The sequence below is a fragment of the Oryctolagus cuniculus genome, chromosome 9, assembly GCF_964237555.1.
Source record: "Oryctolagus cuniculus chromosome 9, mOryCun1.1, whole genome shotgun sequence".
Lineage (NCBI taxonomy): Eukaryota > Metazoa > Chordata > Mammalia > Lagomorpha > Leporidae > Oryctolagus > Oryctolagus cuniculus.
In genome coordinates this window covers 101293910-101312949 of record NC_091440.1, presented here as the reverse complement: position 1 = coordinate 101312949, position 19040 = coordinate 101293910, and the positions used below count along the sequence as shown (strand labels likewise).

At 47.7% G+C, this 19040-nt stretch overlaps 1 protein-coding gene across 8 annotated transcripts; it reads right to left on the bottom strand.

Moving 5' to 3' along the window:
- Positions 1–44: 44 nt before the first annotated feature.
- Positions 45–11538, bottom strand: M6PR (mannose-6-phosphate receptor, cation dependent). Of its 8 annotated transcripts, none has more exons than XM_070049287.1 (8): positions 10300–10386; positions 7111–7558; positions 6356–6532; positions 5570–5736; positions 3995–4104; positions 3629–3759; positions 1942–2068; positions 45–1521 (listed from the first exon to the last, which is right to left on the bottom strand). In XM_070049287.1, the coding sequence occupies exons 2-8, from the start codon at positions 7131–7133 to the stop codon at positions 1399–1401; spliced, it is 858 nt and encodes a 285-aa protein (XP_069905388.1). In that variant the 5' UTR covers positions 7134–7558; positions 10300–10386; the 3' UTR covers positions 45–1398. The 8 variants fall into 8 exon arrangements, with proteins under 8 accessions (XP_069905388.1, XP_069905390.1, XP_051706099.2 ...); XM_070049289.1 differs by having other exon boundaries at positions 7504–7558; positions 10300–10380; XM_051850139.2 differs by lacking the exon at positions 10300–10386 and adding an exon at positions 9930–10066.
- Between the last annotated feature and the right edge of the window lie 7502 nt (positions 11539–19040).

The following is a 19040-nucleotide window of genomic DNA, read 5'->3' as shown; positions in this document are numbered from 1 at the left end:
TACTCCATTTCAGTATCTTTCACGCAAATGACTAGGCCAACACATCTTGTTTGTTTTTTAATATTACATATTTTTGTACAAAAAGTGGTGTATTTTTTGCATTTTAAAACACCAAGATGGGGGAGGAATGCAAACACGTAACAAAAAAGATGCTTTTATAACATTATTTTCCCTGTTTAGAAAGAAAATCATTCCAATAGTATTGAAAAGTCCAAAGATGAATTTTCATTTGCCTCTCTAAAGGCTTACAAAAGGCCCTGCCTGTGGATTCCGTTCCTCTTTTGTGTCCGGTGGAGCCATGTTACTCTGCAGTGGCCCAGAGGTTCACTATACAGAAATATCAACAGAAAGATGCGAGCATCAGAGGATTAAAAACCTGTCCCCACAGAAACGTGAGCAGGGCGCTTCCCTGAGCCAGCAGAGGGGACGGTGCAGCAGCCACTCCGCTCAGAGCAGAGGCCGGCAGAGCCCTAAACGTCCCACTTCTGCTTCCATTCCCTTTCCAGAAGATTGAAGAAAAAAAGTCAAAACCACATGCCTGTGAAAAAGTGCAACATGTTTAGAAATACTGGTGGAGGAACAAGGAAACTGTACAAATCGGGGAAGAAAACAAGAGAGATCCCACCACAAGGTAAAGAGACTTTAGAGTCCCTGCAGCACAGGAGGCTGGGCCAGTTTCCTTCCCTTTCCCGACAGCCTAGATTTCTGGATTAGGCATTTTGGCTTCATGTAGACCAATACCTACAAGCCCACAATTCCAGGGCTCAATTCCAACTATAAAGTCACCCCAATGCCAACAAATGATGTGTTGCATCCTATAATCCTGTAGTTGGGAAATTTCCTGTTTTTCCTGTCTTAATCCCACAGGTGGGAGAGGCAAGTCTAGAACATCCCAGGCTCAGATCATATGGGAGCACTTGGACTGCAACCAAGTGATCACTGTAAAGTAGTTCCAAGCAGCAAGAAATTATGTCCAGGTTCTCATAGAGACTAGTGTAGGGTACAGAGTAATGGCATGAAAGCAATCAAACCTGTATAAATAATGTCTTTTTTTTTTTTTTAATTAAAGAAATCCAGTGTCTCAAAAGCTCGTAGATGCGTTTAAAAAAGAAAGGGCCAGGGAGTCTGCCAATCCCTTTTGCCCATTATCCTACTTGTACTTTCTGATACCAAGTGATAATCCAGTGGCCTGTCTTCACAGGCCTTAGTATCACACCTGTATTGCTGGAGGAAAGACAATAGGGAACCAGGGAGAAGGCAGTTCTAGTGGGAAGAGAATACAAATCAAAAGCAAGAGGAATGCTAAGGATGAGATGAGACAAGTGGAGACTGCTTGAGAAAACTGGCTGAGTATGCTTTGGTTTGGGGGACTGAGGAGGCTGGACTAAGTGCAGTCAATCACATTGGTAATAAATGATCATCCCTTTCTTCTGACTCTTCCCCCAGCTGATCATCCCCCACACCACGATACGCAGCAGGCACATTTCGGGGTTTGGAACGGCACACAAAGTCACACCCATCCTGTAGGGGGAAAGAAAAAGGAAAATACTGTGGAATACCCAACCTTAGGCACGACGAAGTATGTATGTTCACGGTCTAAGAATGTGGCAAGAGCTAGTTTTCTTCAAGGATCAGCCTAGAGCAACTCATTAGAAACAAACGGTTTTTTCTAACTGGGGCTCACCTCCCCACCTAGGCGCCCTTCATAGCTTTATCAAATGTGGGAGACAGCATCTAATTGACAGAGTCAGTCTTTCAGCTGTGTCTTAGCAAGGCCAGAAACTGCTGCTCTGCCACTTTGTACTGGGGCTGGGTTTGTTGGGACTTCTGTGGTTTTAGCAGCCTCTGCCTGTGTCCCAGATAGCCTCAGTGTGAGGACACGATGGTTGGTCACCTAACCATGAATGCAGGCTGCAGACTTAGCCAGCTGCTGTTACTTACTGCTACCAGGTTGCCAAGATCCTGCCAGAAGGCTAGGTGGGGGAACTGCTCCATTCCCTTGGCTCCCACCACCAGTCGCTGGTACAGGAAGCCCCCAATGATATAGACAGCAACCAGTGATGCAAACCTATAGAGGAAGAAAGACATCAGGCTGGCATTGTGGCTCAGAAGGTTAATCAGCCAGCAATGCCAGAAGTCAGAGGAGAGAGAGACCTTCCATCTGCTTGTTTACTCCCTAGATGGCCACACAGCCAGTGCTGGGCCAGGCTGAAGCCAAGAACCTCATCCAGGTCTCCCACATGAGTGCACTAAGTGCCCAAGCACTTCGGCTATCTTCCGCTGCTTTTTCCCAGGTGCATTAGCAGGGAGCTGGACATGAATTGGCTCCCAGTGCTCCACTTCTGATCCAGCTCCCTGTTAATATGCCTGGAAAGCCTTGTGAGAGTCCAATTATTTGGGCCCCTGCAACCCACAGGAGAGACCCAGATGGAGTATTAGGCTCCTGGCTTCAGCCTAGCCCAGCCCCAGCCACTGAGGCCATTTGGGTATGAACCAGCAGATGGAAGCTCTCTCTCTCTCTCTCTCTCTCTCTCTCCCTCCCCTTCTCTGCCTTTGAAATAAGCCTTAAAAAAAATTAAATAAATAAATAAAATGACAGACATCTATAACAATAAGAGATAAAGTTAGCTCTTTTCTAAACTACATTCTGTGGAAAGAAAAATAGTAGTGATATGAGAATGGGCTGATAGCTTTCTTAGAAAATCTGTTAACACTGCTGTCAGTCTGGGAGAGGGAAAAGTTCACCAAGAAACATGGCACAGGGTAGCCATTTAGTGTAGGGGTTAAGAGGCCACTTGCAATGCTCACATCCCATACTGGAGTATTGACTGAGTCCTGGCTGCTCCACTTCCAATATACATCCCATTAGTGCCTAGGAAGGCACTATGATGATCTAAGTGCTTGGGCCCCTGCCCCCCATGTAGTAGACCACCATGGAGCTCCAGGCTGCCATCTTTGGCCTGGCCTACGCCCTACCATTGTGACCATTTTGGGAGTGGACCACTGGATGGAAGAGCACTCCCTCTTTGTCACCCTGCCTTTCAAATAGATAAATAAATCTGGGGAAAAAAAAGGAAAAAGTCAAAGACACTGGTTAAGCCTGCATGCATCTCACAGTACCTAGTTCAATACCCAGTTCCTGACTCCCGCTTCAGCCAGTGCAGACCCTGGGTCAAGTAACTGGGTCCCTGCCACACACATGGGAGCCATGGATTGAGTTCCTGGCTCTCAAATTTGGCCCAGCCCAGTCCCGGCCACTGTAGGCATTTGGGGCACAACCCAATTGTCAAGATTACAGTGTGTTTCTAAAGAAATGAAAATTCTGGGAAAAAACACAACATGGTCCAGTGTATGGAATCTAACTTGTAACCAAAAAAATATTTCATTTCTCCAAAATTCTAATAATCTAATGGGATAGTATTAAAAACTATTCCGCCTTCCAGGAAAATAAAGCATCCCCAAATGCAAATATTAGAGATAAATGCAGTATTTTGTTAAAAAAATTTACACAGAATATTCTCAATCACTCTTTGCCACCCAACTGTAACACTGTACCACCAGGTAGACAAAGACCTCAGGGAAAATAAGGAGACAGAGAAAGTCCTGAACAGGAAGAGAAAGTACTCACGTAACAAGTAAGACTGAGCCCACACTGAGGTGGGAGACCTCCGGGGGACAGGCCAGGCTGCTGTCCAACTCAAAGAGGTAGAAACAGTCCTGGACTTTGCCTCGCTCCTCAGACACAGGGTTAAAGTTGTCCTGGTGACCAGAGGACAGAACACAGTAGATGTCGTAAAGGGTTTTCTCTTGACTCTCGTCTAACAATCACCTGCTTCCTTCGGGCTCAGTGGCCTCGCTACCACGTGGACGGAGACTGATGTCCGACGCAGGGAAGGCTCAGCTGGCTTCCTCATGTCTCCCCAGGGATCTTGTTCCCTCTGGCTACCCTCCCCGCTTGTCTCCTTCCTCCACCTGCCCCTGCCCAGCACCTCACCGCCAGCGTGTGTCGATTGCAGGAGATCATCACGACCGCGCGGCGCTGCTCCTTGCCACAGTGGCGGTCGTACTCATCGCCCCCCTTGTAGATCAGCATGATCCAGTCACCTGAGTATGGACAAGGAAAATGGTGCTAAGAGGGATGGGAAAAGCAGAGGCACATCTGGGTAATATGGCATGGTGCCATTAAGCAAGAGTGAAGCAGGTTTTAATTACAATAACCCTCATCGGTGCGAGCTCTGTACACCAGAAATGCTAAACTAAAACTTGCCTCTTTACAAAGCTTTGTGTTCCCTTGTTTAAGACAACTAAGAATCAGACATTCATGTAAGAACAATCTTAATTCTCCGCTTTAAAGGCAGGCAACTGATAGTGCAAAAACTTACACCTTAATATGGTTCACATTTTCTCAATGCCTACTAACAGCAAAAGAGGTTCCACACAACTGCTGGGCAGAGGGGAACCCAAAGATTTAAAATTAGCCACAGGTAAATCCAGAGAAGACAATTTTAAAGCTGGAATGTGTTGTTCTTTAGTATTTACTGCATTCCAAGTTCTTTTGCAAAGTATCATTTGATCCAACAGTCATAGGAAGTGAATAATATAAGGGTTCTGCTTTCAATTTTGCATTTGAGAAAAGAAAAGTGAAAATGACTTCAAAGTCCCAGGAGGAAATAAGAGCTGGGCTAAGAACTCAGTCATCTCACTCCAATCCCAAACTCTGTCCAGTACCTTTTATTATAATTTTTGACTTACAGGAGTAAATACCTGCACTGGAAATTTTGATATTTCTCGGTTTAAAACATGAACTAGACAGCAAGTTTTTTCTATCCAGATGATTTTAGGACTTTTGAAAAACATTACCACTGTAGCACAATTCAGTAGGGAAACTGGTTTGCAAAAGAGCTTTATCTCTTGGGGGCTGGTGCTGTGCTGCAGTGGGTTAAGGCCTTGGCCTGAGGTGATGGCATCTCGTTTGGGCAGCAGTTCTGGTCCTGGCTGCTCCTCTTCCAATCCAGCTCTCTGCTATGGCCTGGGAAAGCAGTAGAAGATGGCCCAAGTCTTTGGGCCCCTGCACCCATGTGGGGGACCCGGAGGAAGCTCCTGGCTCCGGATCAGCGCAGCTCTGGCCGTTGCGGCCATCTGGGGAGTGAACCAGCGGATGGAGGACCTCTCTCTCTCTGTAACTCTTTCAAATAAATAAAATAAATCTTTAAATAAAAAAAGAGTATCACTTCTTAACATTCAGCAGCAAACCTTGACTAATCTGTTGAGAAGTGGTGATTGTTGGTATTTTCAAGCCTAGTATGGAACACTTTTAGTATCTGGGTAACCAAAGCCCCGTGGGCCACACAATTCTGGCTAGATTCTGCGGTTTTTGTAAGATCCTCACCAATTTCAAACACGTAAATGTCCCAACCTGTGACTCCAGAGCAGCTGGGAAACTAGCCATCTAGGGGTCTGTGTCTGCCCATACATAACAGAGACTCGAGAGACCGGAGAGGCCAACACATACAGGACTGGCAGAGGGACTGCCATGGGAGCAACAGTCAATCAACAGGGAGGGTCTTACTTCCATTGAAGATGTGAGTCTCATTGAGTCTGCCTACCACCGTCTCCTTCCCGTTACTTTTGTCGATCTGCACCAGGCCTGCCCCAGAGGTGTGGTTGCCAGCTTCTCGGCACACTCTGAATATGTAGATGTATGTGTCTGAGCCCTGGCCCACGGTGCTCTCAAAGCTGTAGGGAGAAGCAGGCAGGAGGCGAGAGTTACCAGCTGTCAGCTTCCCTTCACTTACACAAATGAACAGGCAAGCTCGACTGCCTTATGTGACATGGCTAAACCCAATACTGGATTAATATTTGTTGAATTATAAGGGATTCATGACCCTGCAAGGCCATCCTAATTGTTGATGAGGAGTGATTAAAATAACCTAAGACACTTATTCTAGATATTTCTAGAAAGCCCATGTTTCTTAAGGGTCACCTGGAGATTCCTGACATTTATAACATGGATAGGCCAAACATATTTACCTGATGCCTCTGAAATCCTACTTAGGGAGGTATTGAACAATGCTTGAATTTCTACAAGCTGGGCTCATGGAGCCAGCCTTGGAAACAGCTACTCTTCAGGGAAAGATAAGAGAACTGCACATTGCTACTAAAAACCAGGCTGAGAATTTGCTGTGCACTGTAAAAAAGTGCAAGGTGTTCAAGGGCAAATAAGACCCAGGTGGCTGAAGGTCAGGTCAGAACATCTCCCACAGCGGGTTATGAGACACGTATTCCCACTATAATAGTCCTGAAACAAAATCAGTAAGAAGGAGAGGTGTTTTAATAAAGATATTTTCTCAGTCACCTTTTGTTAAACAGTGGCTTCAGCCTCTTCAGTAGAGCCAACTCTTTCTCTGACTCTTTCCCCTTTTCTCCCACCAAGTCGCAGGTTTTTTCTTCTGTCTGCCAGGATTCTCTCACGGCCACAGCCAGCAGGAGCAAGAACAGTCCAGTTCTCCAGCAGCTGTGGAAGGGGAACATCCTTTGGGGAGAATTGGGGGGGGGGGGCGGCAGAGGGAATAAGGAGAGAAGGGACAGAGAAAGCAAAATGAATGGCACTTGGCTATGGAGAGAGTATAAGGTGCTCTGGCATATGCAACAAACGGTACATTTTAGTATCTCTGTGACAGTAACACCTGTAGCAGGAAACTCATATCTATAAATACATAAAACTTGCTCTAACTTATGGGTGAGTGCTTCAGGACAAACTATGGGATGTGGAGACGGAAATGGGTAAAGAATTACTGAATGATTATAGCTGGGTGCAGCCATCCTTGCGTTTACTGTCTGGTGAAAACTTACACTGAGTTATCTCATTACTCAAAGTTTACTGCCACTTCACAAATACAGCTTAAATCAGCAGACTTTTGTACAAAACCAGCAAAATTAAGATTCAAAGAGATACCTGAAAATGTTTATTTGCAACTTATTTGGGAAGATATAAAAGAGAAAGAAACTTGAATACTTTGCATTCTTGTTTCTCACATCTAGGGGCATCTAACGATCCTCATATTCACTAGAGGTAAACACAGCCACACACACCTACAAGCTGACATTTACCTGTTGTAATGTTTCATCACCATTCAGACACTGAAGTTACAGGAAAAAGAAAACTCAACAGATGAAAATGAGTGGTCTGCTGCCCCTGTTAAGTCCCAAACTGCAAAGATTTCTTGACTTCCAGTAACTACAGTTGAAGACAGGGCTTGGGAATCACCAAGCCACCTTAAAATTTAGTAAATTCAACTCATCTGCTGCGTGTATGCCTCCAGGACTGGAAAGACACAGCTGTTTCCCAGACTCCTTTGCTTTCCTCAGACTCCTCTTCACACAGCGCACATCTTCTGAGACTTCGCTCTGGAGTCCGTGGGTGACTACTCAGGCCACTGCTTATTTTAACAGCACCACTAACTTTCCTAATCACAAAAGTTAACTCTTCAAAACTTTTCTCACTTGTAATAAAATCCTAGTAGTTCACCGACTCCACTGCAGTTTTAGAACATAAAACCTGAAACAGACAAAAACTTCATGGGTACTAATGAACTTAAAAATGGGAAAATGGGAGCTGGCGCTATGACACAGCAGGTAAAGCCACTGCCTGCAGCACCGGCATCCCATGTGGGTACCAGTTCGGGTCCTGGCTGCTCCACGTCTGATCACGCTGCTAACATGCCTGGGAAAGCAGCGGAGGATGGCCCAAGAACTTGGGCCTCTGCACTCGTGTGAGAGACCTGGAAGAAGTTCCTGGCTTTGACCTGGCCCAGCCCTGGCTGTTGTGGCCATTTAGGGAAGTGAAACAGTAGATGGAAGACGTCTTTCTCTGTCTCTCTCCTTCACTCTGTAACTCTGATTTTCAAATAAATAAATAAAAAACAGAGATGCATAAACGGAAGCTCAACCCCTGAGCTCTGAACACACTATTCCTATTCCCTTAAACAACTGACATTTGACCCAATTCCTACACTCCCCTCAGGGACCAAATCTTCGAGAAGTTATCTACCTGATTTCATGTACTCCACATATCAACTCACTACAGTAATATTAGTAACTTAATAATATTTTTCCAAAGAATAACCATAGCCAGCCAAGAGGTCTACGGCCCCCTTCACACATTTAAAATACCAAACCACCATAGTGAGAAACAGAGTACTTGCCTTTGGCCAGGCACTGCACGAAGCACTTAATGAATCCTGGGAACAACCTTACCCAGCAGATACAACAACTGTCCCCATATTATGGGTTCAAAAGTTGAGACACAACAAGTGCAATAAGCCACATAATCTGGCTCCAAAGCTCATGGTCTATGCTTACCCACTACACAGCTACACCTCCTTTCATAGTAGTTTCTCTGGGGGTGGGGGGGTGGTGAGAGCAGGCAGACAGTGCTGTGTGTGGGTTCTGACAAAGCAAGAGGCAATGGGGAAGTGACTCCTGACACACTGGACTGAACAGGGGTGGAATAAAGAACTCAGACCTCAAACTCCCGCTTCCCCAAGTTGCCCGCTGCTCAGCCTGACCTGCGCATTCACTAGAAAGAAACAGGGGGCTCCCTCAGGACCTAAACTAAAACGTCAACATTTCGGAGCGTCAAGACACTCCCCTCCCCCGGCAACAGTTTTCTGGAGGGAAAAGTCCCACCGAATGGTGTGCTCTTTGGCTTCGAAGTCAGTTCTCTAGCTGGTAATGGCTGCTGATCTCTTTTCCCAAGTCAGAACAAAGAAATCTCACACAAACCGAGAAGGGACGCAGGGCCGAACACCTTGCAGCCAGCATAGGCGGAGCTGAACTCTCCTGCACTTGCTTATTGGTTCAAAGAGTTAGATGAGAGGAAATGCGTTTCCTGCTCTTTCCTGCTTAGGGACCGGCTGCGTATTTAGCTGCTCTGATTCGGCGCCGTAAGCTCTGAATATGCTCACTAATCTTCACAACCCAGAAAAGGAGGATGGTTTTTCCAGTTTTAAAGATCCGGAAACTGAGGTTTTGCAGTTACCTCTCGGTTACCTGGCCACACAGGCGTTAAATCTGCGTGGGGTTAATTGGCGTTAAGAGACTTGCTGGAAAACCGACAAACACAGCCGGAAGAGTAGGAAATGCAAGGCCTGGGCAGAAGCCACAGTTAGAGTCTCAAGGTAACAGTTTCTGGATGCTTTGGAGACAAGGGGCAGGACTTCACAAGGCTGACGGGTTCCCCTTCGACTTCCTTATGCTCTAACGAACCCCTCGGCAAGGCTAACAACGTCTTCCCTGGGCTGGCCCATGACTAAGCTGGGAACGGGGACCTCCAGTGGAGCGTCTCCCTGCGGCTCGCTGGCTCACTGCTCACGTGGCAGCCCCGGCGGTACTCGCTCCGGGAGAAGCGCGGCCCCAACTGGCTCAAAGACCCCATCTGGGAAGAACTCAAACAGCCTCAAAGAAGTAACTTTCCGTCCCAAGGGCTGAGGCTCCCTACAACGCAAGGCGGTGCCTGAACAATGCCTCCATGTCCCTGTCTTTTTCTCCAGACCACACTCGGGTTGCAAATTCTCGCTCCGGCTCAGCGCCCGTACTTTACAAGAGCTCGGAGCCTGGGCGCCCCCAACGCCGCCGCCACACCTCCTCGCACGGCGCACGGCCTGCAAACCGCCAGGAACACCCCGAACGGGACTGCACACCCGGGGACCTGCCGCCCCCTGCCCCCGGTCTTGCAGGTGCTTTGCTTCGGGGAAAGGCTGTGCCCTCAGGCCTTCGCCTCCATGCTGCTCCACGGTTCCTCAGCCGGACCTCTGGCGGGACCCAGGGCCAAGAGATCAGCCCGGCGATCTCAGCTCCGGTCCCAGACGCCGAGGTGCGAGCGTCCCCCAGCCCGCCGCCTCCTCCTCCTCCACGCCCCTCATACTCACGTGGCGCGGGCAAAGGCAGCAGGCAAAGCTCACGTCCCCCGGCGAGTATCCGTGAAGGGCAGGGAGACGGGGCCAGCGAGGGCCCAGCAGCAGACCCCGGTCCCAGCGCCCGCGTCCGAGGCCAGCGTTCCCCCCGCGCCTCGCTGTGCCCCACTCCGGGAACCGGAAACAGGAAGCGCCAAGCCGCCGCTGGGCAACTGCTCCTCCCACTAGACCCCGCGGCATGTGACCGCAGTCCCCGGTCTCCCCTTTCCCCTTCCCGGGCTCCCCGACCACCCTGGGTGCCGATTGGCCAGTACTCTAGGGCGTGTAGCCCCGCCTTTGTCGCAATGACTCCAATCACGATCGAGACTGTCAAACTGACTTTTACCTTTTCGGGGTTGCTTTTCTACCAATGGGGTCCCAGCGCCGCGCTTCTGGGCCCTCTCGGTTCCTGCGCCCCCACTACGCGGGGGGAGGGAGGGTCACGAGGGGCCACGTGACAGGCCGGCTCCCAGCGAGGGCGGAAGCGGGAATACGGCAGCGGCCGGCCCCGCGTGGCTCTCTGGGAGTTGTAGTTCTCGCAGGCCGGCTCCGGGCGCTTCCGCAGCTCGTTATCGTCGAGGCCTGCAGGAGGCGCTGTTCTGCTGTCTGGCGGCTCGGGGTCCTCGGCGGCGTGGGAGGGCGGAGCGGCCGCGTTGCTCGTTGTTCACGTCTAGGGCGAGGCGGTGTAGGGTCGTTGTTGCTGCTTTTGTCCTGAACCGAGGGCAGCTCGGTTCCGCAGGCTCCCGTGGCCCGCAGGCCTCAGGCAGGTGCCTTCCCAGCGTTTTGCGGTCCCGAGCGGCGCGTTAGGCTGCGCCTCTGCTGAGGTCCCTTGCGTTCTTCTTGGGTCGTCCGGCTCGTCCTTGGGGTTCGGTTCGAAGGCTCCTGCTGCTGCCGACTGTCCGCACGCGCTGGCTTCAGGACCGAATTCCTTCCTGGGAGCCCTGGCTGGTTGCTTGTGCCTGCCTTGGCCTTGCTCTCTCCCTCCCCCTCCCCCTCCCCCTCTCTCCTCTCCCTACCTTCTCGGAGGTACTGGCACAGTGTTTGGAGTAGACTGATAAAAAACCTAACCATTGCCTCGTACTGTGTTGGCCTGTGCGTGCTTTCAAGGAGAGTCACTTAATCTTCACACCCACCTCATGGGGCAGTACGAAGGAACGGCCGGAAATCTGTGGAAAAATGAAATTAGAAGTTTGTTTCGGTGCAAAAAAAAAACCAACAACAACAACAAAAAACCAAAGTGAAATCCATTGTCTATAAGAGGTCTTTAAAAAGTGCGTGGAGGGGCTGGCGCAGTGGTTAATCCTCCACCTGTGGCGCCGGCATCCCATATGGGCGCTGGGTTCTAGTCCTGGTTGCTCCTCTTCCAGCCCAGCTCTCTGCTGTGGCCCGGGAAGGCAGTGGAGGATGGCCCAAGTCCTTGGGCCCTGCACCTACATGGGAGACCAGGAGGAAGCACCTGGCTGTTGGCTCTGGATCGGCGTAGCTCTGGCCATAGTGGCCATTTGGTGAACCAACGGAAGGAAGACTTTTCTCTCTGTCTCTCTCACTGTCTACAACTCTTGTCAAATAAATAAAAAACAATTTAAAAAAGTGCGTGGAAAACGTGTATTATGCAAAGCAGTATATGGATTTCAAATTCTTTTGCATTTCAAATAAACATCTTTTCATTCCATTTTCCCCACAAGCTTTTTGAAGGGCCCTTGTATCTTAGCTTCATTTTACAGATAAGTGAATTCAAGTGGTTAGAGACGAACGGTGTGACTGCCTTAGCCTGGGTCCCACACCTGTAGGGTTCAAATTAGGCCTGTTATCTGCAGTCTCTGTGCTCTCAACACTGCATATTGTACTCACAACATACCCTCTGCGTTTAATCGGGACATGCAGTTCAGGCTAAGTAGTAATCATAACTGCGGATGTTTCCTTAAGAAAATAAGTTAAAAAATTAAAAGATAATTTTTGGTTAACTTAATATTATGTTTAATTATCTTTGTTATCGTAAAACTAATTTGCCATCAGAGAGCACAGAACGGGGCCGCTTTGTGGTGCAGTGTTGAGCAGCCACTTGGGACACCCATATCCCGCTCTGGAGTGCCCGGGTTTGCATCCGGCTTCTGCGGCTGATCCGGCTTCCTGTTACTGTACATCCACTGGGAAGCAGCAAGTGATGGCTGAAGTGCTTGGGTCCCTGTCGCCAGGTGGGAGACCCGGATGGGGTTGTTGGCTCCTGACTTTGGTGTGAGCCAGCCCCGGATGCTGTGGGCATCTGGGAAGTGAGATCTCTTGCTTTCTGACTCTCTGTCACCTGCCTCTCAAATAAACAGATCTTTAAAAAAGAAGAAAAAAGCACAGAGCAATACACAACTAACGCATACGCTCCCTAAGACCTGCTATGTTTCCTTCATGAATAAATGCTTCGTTTCTTCAAAACCTTCTGTTAGCAAATACTTCACTGTAAGGACTCTGCTTGATGTGATGCATTTGGGACCTAACTGATGTCTTGACCTTTAGGCGACCTTGGAGTTCCTCCTCTCCTCTCCTCTCCTCTGCAGAGTTACAGAGAGGCAGAGGCAGAGAGAGAGAGAGAGAGGTCTTCCATCGCTGGTTCACTCCCCAGATGGCCGCAATGGCTGCAGCTGGGCCGATCTGAAGGCAGGAGCCTGGAGCTTCTTCCAGGTCTCCTACGTGGATGCAGGGGCCCAAGGATTGGGCCATCTTGTAGTGTTTTCCCAGGCCATAGCAGAGAGCTGGATCGGAAGTGGAGCAGCTGCGACTCGCCCACATGGGATACCGGCACTGCAGGCTGGCACTTTAACCCACCACACCACAATGCTGCCCCCAGTTTTTTTTTTTTTTTTTTTTAACAATTTGAGAGTTTCACATTACCGCTAAATACATTAGTGTGTATAAAGATACTGCGAAGAGTTCATGGAAAAATGGAATTAAAAGTTTACTTTAGCATAAAAAATTTTTGAAATCCATGCATAGTTTTTTCATAATGATGCATTTTATACAAACCTTTTGAAGGCTCCTTGGTGTTTTCTAAGAATGAGGGCATTCTCTCTAACAAATTGTCGGAATTAGGAACTATAACTCATACATTATTCAATCAATGGTCTGTATTCAGAATCTCACCAACTGTCCCAATAAATGGTCTTTACGATGGCTTCCCATTCCCTAACCACAAAAGCCAAGTCAGGGTCACATATTACGAGTAGGTGTCATTTGATCTTGAAATTTTGAGGCATAGAAGCACTCATTTTGTAGAATATCTCTCATTTTGGGTTTTTCTAATGTTTCTTCATGAATATATATATTTATATAAATATTTTAAGATTTTCTTTTTTTTTTTTTTGACAGGCAGAGTTAGACAGTAAGAGATAGAGACAGAAAGGTCTTCCTTCCATTGGTTCACCCCCCAAAATGGCCGCTATGGCTGGTGCACTGCCGCCGGCGCGTCGCGCTGACCCTATGGCAGGAGCCAGGTGCTTCTCCTGGTCTTCCATGCGGATGCAGGGCCCAAGGACCTGGGCCATCCTCCACTGCACTCCCGGGCCACAGCAGAGAGCTGGACTGGAAGAGGAGCAACCAGCACAGAATCTGGTGCCCCGACTGGGACTAGAACCCCGGGGTGCCGGCGCCGCAGGTGGAGGATTAGCCTAGTGAGCTGTGGCACCGGCCTAAGATTTTATTTACTAATTTGAGAGGCAGAGTTACAGACAGAGGGAGAGAAAGAGAGACAGGTCTTCCATCCACTGGTTCACTCCTGAAATGGCCGCAGTGGCCAGAGCTGGACTAATCGGAAGCCAGAAGCCAGGAGCTTTCTCTGGGTCTCCTATGTGGTTGCAGGGTCCCAAGCACATGGGCCAGCCTCCACTGCTTTCCCAGACTACAAGCAGAGAGCTGGAGGGGAAGAGGATCAGCCTGGACTTGAACCAGTGGAGGCCCAGCCTACTGCACCACCACACCAGCCCCTCTTGAATATATTTATGTATGCACTTTTTCTTATTTATATTCTTTTATTTGAAAAGTACAGAGGGAGAAAGAGAGAGAGCAAGAGAGAATATTTCCATCTGCTGGTTCACTGTCCAAATGCCTACAACAGCCAGGGCTTTATCAAGATGAAGCCAGGTGCTGGAATTCAATCTGGGTCTCCCACATGAGTGACAGAGACCCCAGGACTTGAGCCATTACCTGCTACCTCCTACAGTCTGCAGTAGCAGGGAGCTGGAGTTAGAAGCAAAGTCAGGGTTCAGTCCCACACATTGCACTATGGGATGCGGGTGATATGTACGCATCTTTTTGAAAGGAACACCAGAGAAGTGATGAGTGCTTGTATGAGTCAGGATCCAATCAGAAGATGGATAATACCATACCTGTGGTTTTTAACAGGAAAAAATTGATATGAAGAATTGTTTTCTAGGAAAAGATGGCCAGTTATTAACAGGGGTAAAAGAGGACTGTGTCATACAGAAGTAGCAACTATAAAAAGAAGCTATTAAAAGCAACTAAAGAATCAGTAAGGAAGTAACTTAAAGGAAATGCTCCTGCCCCCAACCACAAGGTGCTGGATTCAGCTCCCTGGAGAGAGGGTGTGGTTCCTGCCACAGGAACAGGCAGCCCTCTGCTACCCACCTCCCTCCCTCTCCTACCCCCTGTCACCAGGCAGGTGTGGGGAGCAACTGGGAGCAACTCGGACTAGACTAAGTTACTGGAATTAAGACTTATTCTATGCATCTGCTTTCCCACAATATGGCGCTGAGAAGGGAGTAACAGCTTCTACGCAGCTGCCTCCAGTTCAACCAAGAAACTGTAGGACCTGCTCCTGATTGGAGGAGAGCAGCGTGCTTGGCGTGTGGGTAGCAGAGTTGGGATTGGCGGAAGAGGACTATAAAGGAGGAGAGAGACAACATGCACCAGGTACATCTATCTGAAGGAACACCTGTGCAGCCCCCGAGAGAGCCGGCCGGCGGTGTGCCGCTCCCCCGCGGAAGTGGGGAAAGTGGCAGGGGGAACCGCCCTTCCACGGAAGAACCAGCAGCAAACCCGGGGAGGGCCGAGCAGACAAAAGAACAGCGCAGGGTCCTGTGTCGTTCCTCCACGAAGAGGGGGAGCGACAGCAGGGACGTTGCTGCAGGGGATGGGCCACTGCTGAACACCCAGTGAGAACCTCTTGAGGTGACTCTGGTATCCGTTTGCTACGTCCACATCGGGTTTTGGAAAACTGGTTACCTGTAGGCCAGTGAGATGTTCCATGTTTGTGTTGTACTACCATTAAGTATACAGCTGAGTAAATCTTGGCAATTGCATTGTAACTGTCACCACCTCAAATCAAGATTTATAGAATGTCTGGAGCCGGCACTGTGGCATAGCAGGTAAAGCCACTGCCTGCAGTGCTGGCATCCCATATGGGGCACTGGTTTGAGTCCTGGCTGCTCCACTTCTGATCCAGCTCTCTGCTATGGCCTGGAAAAGCAGTAGAAGATGGCCCAAGTTCTTGGGCCCCTGCATCCACATGGGAGACCTGGAAGAAGCTTCTGGCTCCTGGCTTCAGATCAGTGCAGCTCCAGCTGTTGGCGGTCAATTGGGGAGTAAACCAGCGGATGGAAAACCTCTCTCTCTCTGCCCCTCCTTCTGTCTCTGTGTAACTCTGACTTTCAAATAAATAAATAAATCTTTATTTTTTATTTTATTTTTTTTGACAGGCAGAGTGGACAGTGAGAGAGAGAGACAGAGAGAAAGGTCTTCCTTTGCCGTTGGTTCACCCTCCAATGGCCGCTGTGGCCAGCACACCGCGCTGATCCGATGGCAGGAGCCAGGTGCTTCTCCTGGTCTCCCATGGGGTGTAGGGCCCAAGCACTTGGGCCATCCTCCACTGCACTTCCCTGGCCACAGCAGAGAGCTGGCTTGGAAGAGGAGCAACCGGGACAGAATCCGGCGCCCCGACCAGGACTAGAACCCGGTGTGCGGGCGCCGCAGGTGAAGGATTAGCCTAGTGAGCCGCGGCGCCGGCCCAATAAATAAATCTTGTAAAAGGATTTATAAAATGTCAGTCACCTAAGAAAATTCCTTCATGCCCCATGCCACCGTTTCTGCTAGCCCTGGAGGCGACGACTGCGCTGAATCTTTCACCATAGACTAGTTTTTGACCCTTCTAGAACTTCACATGTACCGATCATATACTGTGAGCCTTTTGCATTTGTTCGGTTTCTTTCACTCCACATAATACCTAAGAAATTCTGTTCTTGCATGTGTTAATAGCAGGAATTTTGTTTTTAGACTGGGTAGTATCACATTGTGTGAATACTTCTCAGTCTGTTTATCCATTATTTTTCTATTTCTTTTTAAAGATTTATTTGTTTGAGAGAATTACAGAGAGAGAGTCACAGAGAGATCTTCTATCTGTTGGGGTTCACTCCCTAAATGGCTGAAACAGCTAAGGCTGTGCCAGGACAAAGCCAGAAGCCAGGAACTCCATCTGGGTCTCCCACTTGGGTTCAGGGTCCCAAGTACTTGGCCCATCTTCCACTGCTTTCCCAGGCATATCAGCAGGGAGTCGGATCGGAAGTTCAGCATAGACTTACCAGCACTCCTTTGGGATGCCTGTGTTGCAGGTGGGGGCTTAACCTGCTAGACCACAACTCTGGCCCCTCCATGCTTCTTTTGATGATCATTTGGTTTGTAGCTGTTTTCTTCTAAAATGTATTGGAATTTTATCTTTTAAGTGTATGGAATCTATTTTAAATAAATCTTTTGTATTTGGTGGAGGTTCTTTCAGTAGCATTTGTGTTGGCTCTTTTTTCTCCCTTAATCCTTTGGAGTATTGTTGAAAATCAGTTGATTATATAAATGTGGCTCTACCTTTGTGCTTTATTCTGTTCCATTGATACCTTTGTTAATTTTAAGCCTCCACCATAAAATCTCAATCCATTTACACTTCTAGATGAGAAGCAAGTATCTAAAAAGATCAAACTGTTACCTAGTAACTCAACTATATTCCATAACGAAAGCTAACAATTTTTAAAAGAACACAAAATATTAGTCATCCAACACTATAGAATCCACAATGCCTGGCATCCAGCCAAAAATTGCAGCTTGCAAAGAAGGAGATAAATATCACCTGTAATCAGGAGAAAAATCAGTCAATGGAAACAAACCCAGAACCACGCAGATAATAAGGTTATCAGAAAGGGTGTTAAAACAGTAATTATGAAACAAACTCCATATATTTAGAAAATTGAAAGTGAAGGGAAAAGTGGGAAATATTTGAATACACAATGATAAATTAGATATGCCCACACTCACCACTTCTTTTCAGCATAGCACTGGAAGTCCTAGCCACAGCAATCAGGAATTAGAGATAAAAAGGACCTGAACAGGCTAGGAAGAAGGGAAGTTATATATAGAAAATCCTAAATATCTCATCAAAAAGCTGTTAAAAACTTCTGAATTAGGGGCACATTTAATACAACATAAGTTGTGTTTATTTGAGGGGGGTGAAGAGAGAGATATAGAGGTAGCTCCCATCTGATGGTTCACTCCTCAAAGGTTCACTCCTGTAACAGCCGAAGCTGGACTAGGCAGAAGCCAGGAGACCAGACCTCAACCCAGATCTCCCCCATGGATGGCAGGGACCCAACTACACGAACCATCACCTGCTGCCTACCAGAAGAGCCAGGACCTGAATCCAAGCACTCAGATATGGGGAATCTAAGAATGCTGAATTCATGCAAGTAGAGAGTGGAATTATGTCAGCAGACTCTCAGGAGGGGGTTGCGTGGTGACAGGGAAAGTGGGAAAGGAGAGTTGCCGATACAGGGTGCAAAGTTTCAGATAGATGGGGGATGGGAATAGGTTTTGAGATCTATTGCACAACAGGGTGATGATAGTCAAAAGCTATGGTAATCAATTTGATTTAATCATGTTGAATTGTGTACATAAACATATACAATTTTGATCGAGTGATTAAGATGCCTACATGCACACTGCAGTGCCTAGATTTGACTCCTGACTCCAGCTTCCTACTAGTGCTCACCCTGGGAGGCAGCAGTAAAGGCTCAAGAGCTGACCTCCTGCTACCCACATGGAAGACCTGGATTGGCTTCTAAGCTCCCAGTTCCAGTCCGGCCTCACCTGGCCATTGCAGGCTTTTTGGGGAATAAACCAACAGATGGGAGCTCTCTCTCGGCCTCTCAAATAAATAAATAATAATAAAAGCATTTCATTGTTGAAATAAATTATACATAAGCACACATACTTTTTATTTTATAATCAAATAAAATTAATAATATGTTTTAAAATGATAATAAGGTAATATGAACAACATTATGGCAATAAATTTGACAACCTAGATCAGTTGTTGACAAAGTATGGCTCTGGGTCAAATGTAATTGGTGACCTGTTTTTGCAAATAAAATTTTATTAGAACACAGACAAACCTATTTGTTTACGTTCTATTTATGCCTGTTTTTGTGCTACCTCGGCACAGGTGAATACCTATGAGAGGCTAAATTGACAGAAAAGCTTGAAATAATTATGTAGCCTTTTGCAGAAAAAGTTAGCTAACCTCTGACTTAAATGACAAGAACAAGTTCATTGAAAGACACTACTAAAGTTCACTCAAGGAAAAATAGTCTGAATATCCCACTAGCCACTAAAGAAATTGATTTTTTAAAAATACTTATTTATTTGAGAGAGAGAGAGAGAGAGGTCTTCCATCCATTGGTTCACTCCACAAATGGCTGCAATGGTTGGAGCAGAGCCCATCCAAAGCCAGGAGCCAAGAGCTTTCTCCAGGTCTTTCATGCAGGTGTAGGGGCCAAGGACTTGGGCCATCTTCTGCTTTCCCAGGCCATAGCAGAGAGTGAGATTGGAAGTGGAGTAGCTGGGACTTGAGCCAGCACCCATATGGGATGCTGGCACTGCAGGTGGCCGCTTTACCAGCTATGCCACAGTGGTAGCCCCAAAAAATTGATTTTTAAAGGTGTATTTATTTATTTGAAAGGCCATTACAGAGAGGGAGAGAAAAAAAGAGGGAGAGAGAGTGAGAGAGGGATCTTCCATCTGCTGGTTCACTCTCCAAATGGCCAC

Excerpts from the sequence above, each read along its gene's own strand:
- M6PR (XM_070049287.1), bottom strand. The coding sequence starts at position 7,133 with ATGGTGATGAAACATTACAACAG. Across the intron at positions 6,533-7,110 it reads GTGATGAAACATTACAACAG|GATGTTCCCCTTCCACAGCT; the intron begins GTAAATGTCAGC and ends TTCTCCCCAAAG. Across the intron at positions 4,105-5,569 it reads GACTCACATCTTCAATGGAA|GTGACTGGATCATGCTGATC; the intron begins GTAAGACCCTCC and ends GTCCATACTCAG.